Consider the following 7,664-nt stretch of genomic DNA (forward strand, 5'->3'; position numbering starts at 1 on the left):
CCGTGCTCAGTTGCCCAGCACTTTCATATACATAAAACGAGAGGTATTTTCGGTGGAAGGAAGCACAGTCAGTGTATCTGATTGGTAAAATAACTTAAAATCACATTTCGACGGTAACTTCCAACTGCCCTTGAGCACGAGTTAATGAGATCACATGGAAACATATTGCGAACCAGGAAACATATTTTATACAAGACCAAACAGTGGAAAAAAATGTTAAATACACAATGTAGCAGGGCTCTGGTCCGTACGCTTCACCTTTCTTGTTTGTGTTAGCACACAGGCATGCCGGACCGCAGCAAAGTGCCTACGGGCCACTCGCTGCAAGCGAAAGATAAAAACCAACTGTTTGGGCAAACTGGCCTATTCTTGCCCTTGAAGTCAGAGTCATAGAATCCCAGACTGGTGTGGGTTGGAAGGGGCCTTAAAGCTTATCCAGTTCCAACCCCCCTGCCATCAGCAGGGACACCTTCCACTAGACCAGGTTGCTCAAAGCCTCATCCAACCTGGCCTTCAACACTTCCAGGGAGGAGCAGCCACAGCTTCTCTGGGCAACCTGGGCCAGTATCTCACCACCCTCACACCAAAGAATTTCTTTCTCAGATCTCATCCCAATCTCCCCTCTTCCAGTTTAAAGCCATCACCCCTTATTCTGTCACTATCTGCCTTTGTAAAAAGTCCCTCCCCAGCTTTCTTGTAGGCCCTGGAGTCTTTGGCAAAAAGCAGCCCCCCCAAGGCAGAAGCCCATGTCCGGCCTCTCAGATGAACGTGGGCCACTTGGCACTTCAATGGGAGAATATAAAAGGCTTTTTTTTAAGTAGGTGAGAAGGCTCTGAAGGATGTGCCTGGTGTTCAAAGTCTCTACCTCAGCTCCAAAAGGCAGCAAGTGCCAGACCCAAAGGGTTTGCTGCATTTCCCAGCGTTGAACCAAGCCAGGGTCATGCAAGGAACTCAGGCAACGCAGAGAGAAGGAGGAGGAGGAGACCACTCAGTCCCAGTTTTGGGAGACAGCATGTGGCAGAGAGGTGCTGGCTGGAGAAAAGTGAGACTGGAGAGTCTGGGAACGTACTGCTCATCAAAACACATCAGCTATGTGCCCACTGCTTTCATCCTGAGAATGACAGCTCTGCTGTCAAAAGCAAGAAGCCAGGGGTGCTTGGGGAGACAGAGGAAAATGGGTGGCCATCACAACCAGGGACTCCAAACTTCTGGAAAGCCAAACTCTTTTCCTTCACCACCTGCTTTGGAATATACAGTCTTCAGAAGACTTCGAAATAAAGACTGTAACCAAGATGACAAGAGAAAGCCATGGACGTAACTCAAATTCTTGCTACTCTGTGGTGCTTCCTACCCAGAGTCCACTTGTGATAAATAAATATGACCAGTATATTGAGTATCATCAGCTGATAAATAAGGTTTTCTTCTTTAAGCATAAAAATGGTGGGGAAGGGGGCAAAATGAAGATTGCTGTCTAATACAGATAGGAAAAGATGACTGATCAGCAGCTTTCAGATGAAGTGAAGCTTTTAAAAGCTGAAATAATGTACAAAAGAGCCATATTCCTACTCTGGTTGTATCCACTGGCTATCAAGTGTGAACTTAAAAGGCCCCGTAACAGCCACAATAATGAGCCCATCTCCTTGTCCTGTAATGAAAACATACCAAGGCATGATGAACTATTTAAGTAAAGCCACAGGTCTGATGGCACCAAATTGTCCTGCTGCCTGACAAGCTTCTTGAAAACCTTCTTTACAGACTGCCCGGGATGGGGCTCTTCACCTGTGGGACACTTACAACCCACACAGGGCCAGCTCCTAGAAAAGCCTCTTTAAACCTTCAAGGCTTTACTTGTGGTCATGTCACACCAACAACAGAGGCAGCGTCACAAGATATGGGTAAGTGGAATGAGTGGATGGGCAGAACAGGCAGGAAGCAGAGACAGGAAGGGGAAGAAGGAAAATAAAAAAGCATGCAATAAAGATATTATCAGGATTGTCCTCATAGTCCAGGGCTTCTTACCTCATGTAGGATGTCGGAGAGAGAGACTTTGGTTTGGCCCACTGGTAGGGATGCTGTGGCACGGACAGGTACTGCTCACAGAAGTTTCCTTTCCTGATGTGCTGAAAGCTAGAGAAGTCTTCTGGTGACAAATCGGCAGTTGGCGATATGGTCCCGTGATCCTCGCCAGCCGGTTCAGTTTTGAGAGTCATGGATGGGGTGTGGTCAATAGCTGTCTTCCTCGATTTGATGGGAATCCCGTCATTCATATCTATGGTGCTGTCGGTAGTGAGGGCGTTGATGGCGGCGACGATGGCAGAGCTGGTGTACTGGTTGGTGTTCCCCAGCCACGTTTCATCTGTGACACTCACCCGTGGTGAGTTTTGTGGAGAAGGTGTGGGGGAGTGGTGTGGGGAGTAGGAGGTCTGCCGGCCGTTGAGGCTGTACTTTCTCTTGTTGCAGGGAGATGGAGGCCTAGAGTTGCGAGCCCCCAGCCAGTTCTCCTCTGTGATGCTCGTCCTGGGAGACGTTGACGGAGAGTGCCTGGGGGAACTGAGCAAAGTGCAGGCCACCATGCTGCGCTGGTAGCCCTCCTCTGTGTCAGTGGTCTTTGGAGAGACACATGGGGACTGCCACGGAGAGGTCTGGGGTGAAGTGTATGGATATGAGTAGTTGGACTCATAGGAAGACGCTTCAGAGTTGCAGCTTCTGGAAGACAAGCTACTCGCTGGACTCAGGCAGGACGGGTCTCTGTATGCCTCGATGTTTGGTAAGTTCAAAGTGGCAGTGGAAGGCGACCGTTTGGCATTTGGGATGGCCTCCTCGACCTCATCGTGGAAAAACTGGTTGTTGTTATGGTGAAGTCCCATGTAAGAAGTGATCTCAATTCGAGGGCTCTCCAGTGCTGGAGCTCCATTAGGTCTGATGTTTGGCGGCAGGTAATACTCGGAGGCCCCACTGTCAATGTGTCCTCCATATCCAGAAGGATGGTTTGTTGATGGGATAACTGAAATGATGGGATTTGACGTCGGAAGGCCATGACATGGAGTTGACAATGAGGAATGTGCCACATTCAGAGGCAAGCCAGCGTTTACGTTTGAAGATGTGTAATTATAGTGTTCTGGAAAACAAACAAACAAACAAGAACGACATGAGGTGCTGCACAAATACACTCAGTGACATGTCCAGCTGCAGTGGAGAGACTTGGCACAACACACAGAAGCACAGCTCCCCATTACATCCCAGCCCACTAGCGTGCCACACCAGGGGAGCAGCTGAGGACCACCACCCTTGAAAATGCCACTAACTAAACAGCACGAAACAAGCTATCTTGGGAGGGGGATGTACACAGACCGAGTTTGTCTCGAGGAATTAAGTGAATCTTCAGAGAAAAAATTTGAGTCTTCAAACAACATTGCTTCAGCATTCAGAGACTGCAGTATTACTCAAGAAATGTGCTTTTATGTAAGTGAGCCTAATTCCCACCCTGAAAATTTGGAATATGCAAAAAACAGAGGACAACAAACAAAAGTGGAGGCAGACTAAAGTGAAGAACATGATCAACTGCATTCTGTTAAAAAAAATTATACACAACTGAAATTTCCATTACAGCAAGTTTCCAACTGGTTCCAGTTAACTAGGATTTTGGAACAAGATGGATCTATTGACCTGCTCTCTAGTTTCTGGGACCACTTATGCTCCAGACCAACTGGCAGAGGCCAGGTGAAGGATAAACACGGATGTCTCACTACTCTGCGACAATTGAAATTCCACTGAAATTGCTGGTTATCGTGCACGCCACATCGAGCGCTGCCAGCAGCACACTCTTGGCCAAGGGTCTAACCTTTTAACAGCTCCACGTTTATAAAAGCAAGAGCAGAGCCACACAGTTGGTGTGGAAGACCTAGAAAGTGACAGATCACATCACAGACTTCATCGATGGGCTCCCCAACCCAGCGCAGGGGAACAACCCTCCCTTGGTGTGCCTCCATCCCTGCTGCGCTACAGGGAGCAGCATCTCTGAGCTGGTCCAAGGAGACCAGCCCTGCCTCACCTCACTGTCAGCCTGCTGAAGGGACTCCTTCAGCTCTGTTCCCACATCCCAGGGCTGCATATGCATCTCTTTTTGCCACCTGGAGACACCAGTGGGCTGAGTGCAGGGAGACAGGCACCGAGCAACTGAAGACAACGTGGCCCTGGTGCTCCGAGCAGTGGTGGGATCAGGAGCATCCTGCAGGAAGGGTGGGGAGGGACTTTGGACAAGGGCAGGGAGTGACAGGATGAGGGGTGATGGCTTTAAACTGGAAGAGGGGAGATTGAGATGAGATCTGAGGAAGAAATTCTTTGCTGTGAGGGTGGTGAGACACTGTCCCAGGTTGCCCAGAGAAGCTGTGGCTGCTCCTCCCTGGAAGTGTTGAAGGCCAGGTTGGATGAGGCTTTGAGCAACCTGTTCTAGTGGAAGGTGTCCCTGCTGATGGCAGTGGGGTTGGAACTGGATGAGCTTTAAGGGGCCTTCCAACCCAAACCTTTTGATGAAATACATTCTGTGAGGTATATCACAGCAGAGGCACTTTCCTGCAGAACAGAGGGAAACTCCATGTCCCCCCTAGCCACAGCTGGTCCATATGGGCAGCTTGTCCCCCTCCCTCCTAGGAGGCAAGCTCTCTTGGCAGTGACCTTTGCCCACTTTCTCTAGGGAGGTCAGAACAAGCTGTGTTGATGACTGCAGCCGTTACTCCCAATGCAACCCGCTCCCAAGAGCGCTGCAGAGGAAAGGAGCCTCCGAGCTGGTAGCGCCAGCGCAGCTGGAGATTCTCTCTCTCTTTTGTTCCTCAGCTCAGCCCTCTCTGGTGTCATCCTCTGGCGATCCCGTGCTCGCCTTTCTCGTTGGCAACAACCACAAGGCAAATGGTACTCAGGAAAAATTAATGCCCTGTCGCCGTTTCGCAGTGACTCGGCAACGTTCCAGCTGATGTGTGTCATGTCAGGTAACAGGCAGGAACGATGAGCAGCTACACCTTTTGAACTTGCTCTCATCTGCCTTCAGAGACCAACTATTTACTGAGGAAGGGTCATTAAATTACACTGGAGCGGGCCACAAATAAAACTGGATTATTCACAGCATGCTGCAGCTTCATGCTCCATTCCCAGGAACTATGGAGGAAGAGGTGTTGCTTTGACAAGGATAACCAGACTGCAGTGATCACAGACCTGCCTGGGGGATCAGAGTCCCCTCCTTCCAAAATCAGTCCCCTGATGTTGCTGCTGTGCCACATGGCCATGCTGACCACAATCACCACCGCTGTCCTCACTCTTAGTGGAAAAAAAAAACAACAAAAAAGAAACCTCAGAAGAGGTATAAGAGTGGCAAGACCTTCTCCATTTCACAAATGAGCTCAGAGGAAGGATCTAAGCAGTGCCTTCAAGGCAGTTCCAACCCCTTCACTGCTTCTTCCAGCTCCAGAGGAAGGTGACACTGGGACACTGGCTGGGCTCTTCTGCCCATGTACACCTCATGAGCCCTTCCACACCATCAGGTGTGTAGGTGGATGGCGCTGGTGACACAACACAGCCAGATGCCACCTCCAGCCGGTCCCCACTGTGCAGCTGTACACCATGGGCAGGGGACAGTGGGTTCTGCAGGCTGCCGTGGCTCTGTGCCCATCAGGTGGGCTTGGCGGATGGGGGGCAACAGCAGCATCTGCTGACTGCAGGATCAGTGCCTTTAGCTCTTTTATTAAAAATAAAGAGGTGAACAAACAAAATAACAGGGATAATTATCACCAGCGTGAAAAGCATTGTGAGCTGGGCAGTTCTCTTAAAATCTAATGTGTGACTGGGGTGAAATTCAAACACTAAAGTCCACTGGAGATCTGCTGCCCATGCTGAACAGGCGATATAAAGGCTCAGCTCTAATATAAAGGCCTTTGGAATCCAGTATTTAAAACAAAACAAACCAACCAAACAAACAATATTAAAAGGCGGCCTCAAGCACTCCAAGTGACAAGTTCCCCTCAAGCACATGTCAGGGAATAGCCTCTTTTAGAATTATTCTGCATATTTTTAAACAGTCAACTTTTAAAGGGCCAAGAAAAATAACGTGTCATACAACTCCTCACACAATAGCACTTGAAACTGAAAGAAGCAAGATCCAAAGCCTTCCAAATATATTTAAGTGTCTTCAATTTTCAGGCAGCATGTAGTAAGTGTGTTCACCAAACATAAAAGCCCCAAAGCCAGAACTAGGAACAGGACCAAGTCCTTGGTTTGCAAGCTAAAACCCACCAGCTACAACTCCTGAAAAAGCACATTCTTCTCCACAACCTCCGTATTTACAAAATTCATCAAATGCACATACAGAGTCAGGGCTGGTAACACGCTGACGTTTCCCTCTCCGGGGTGAATTAGACACAGAGAAATCAAACACCAATCTTGAGGGACAGGAGATGGAGGTGGCTACAAAGAAACGAAACCACATCACACCATGCAGCTGCGCAGAGTATTTTGACGGTGCTGATAGGGACAGAGGGAAGGTCACGCTTTAACATGGAGTCACTGTCCTGACCCTGATCCGTAGAAGCCCCCAGGACCAGTGCACTTACTCCCAAGACACTTTCAATACTCTATTTTAATACCTCGAGCCAAACCCCAGCATCAGACAGACCAGCGCTGATCCGCAACAGTTCTGCTCCGAGAAATCCACACTTACATTGAGAATAACTGGGACAAGAAATTGGATCCCTCGATTTGTGAGCACATCTTCACATATTACATTTCACTTTGTGACAACATAAAAAATTCTGATTTTTTTTTTTTTTTTCTTTCCTCCAGTTAATTTCTCAGAGCAAAGGTTTTACTCCTTTCTGTCACTAACGGGCTGATCCTTGCAAGGCACTGGGCACTGTCAGCTTTTCTTTACATTCTTTAAACAGGAATGCTGAACACCTGCAGCTCCGAGGGGTTGCAGAGAAGGCGAGGGCTAGTTTACATTTTTAAAGATGAAGCCACGTCTAGGCTTGTGTTTAAATTCATACTTTCAAAAGTGCCTAATGCAGGTACTTTGCTTTTTTATTATTTTTTTTTTTTTTAGGTACTTTTCTCCCTAGGACTTTGACACTTAATTTGCTTAACATTTTCCAGGTGTCTTAATTACTGGGACACTCATCTGAAAGGCTTGGTATGAAACTCTTAAAACTGCATTTTTCTAAAAACTGAGAAGGTCCTCACAACTCTATGGATACGGACAATGTGTCGAAGAGCTGCGTGGTGGGAGCATGAGGCAGGGGGAGCATTCTCCCTTCACCTGCATCCTGGCAGGTAAGGATTTGGGAACCTGCTTCAATTTAAAGGGAAAAATGAAACGCAGACCGAGCGCCAGCCTTACAGCTGCCTTAAATCATCTCCTTGTAGAAGTTTTTCTGGTAACCAGCTACTACCGATGCCACAGCCATCACCTTCCTACCAAGAGCCCACAACTTTCCCTCTGTCAATTTCAGACTCGTTTGCCTCATTTCCACCTCAAAGATTGTTAAAAGTTGTAAAACAATTTAAAAAAAACTTTAAGAAAAGACAGCCAGATTGAGACACCCGAGTTGGGCGCAGTGTGACCCAGGATAAATTCCGGCCCGTTATTTTTATTTATGGGTGACCTTCACGCTAAACCCCGA

At 48.1% G+C, this 7,664-nt stretch overlaps 1 protein-coding gene across 1 annotated transcript; it reads right to left on the reverse strand.

The window, feature by feature from the left end:
• Nucleotides 1-2,019: 2,019 nt before the first annotated feature.
• On the reverse strand, nucleotides 2,020-3,150 carry LOC104521070 (nuclear factor of activated T-cells, cytoplasmic 1-like; the record flags this gene model as incomplete). Its single annotated transcript, XM_010162957.1, is given in 2 exon segments — nucleotides 2,020-3,123; nucleotides 3,125-3,150. Coding segments are annotated over 2 exon segments (1,130 nt in total), but the record flags the coding sequence as incomplete, so codon positions are not given.
• Nucleotides 3,151-7,664: the final 4,514 nt, after the last annotated feature.

The sequence above is a fragment of the Antrostomus carolinensis genome, unplaced genomic scaffold, assembly GCF_000700745.2.
Source record: "Antrostomus carolinensis isolate BGI_N321 unplaced genomic scaffold, ASM70074v2 scaffold2932, whole genome shotgun sequence".
Classification (NCBI taxonomy): domain Eukaryota; kingdom Metazoa; phylum Chordata; class Aves; order Caprimulgiformes; family Caprimulgidae; genus Antrostomus; species Antrostomus carolinensis.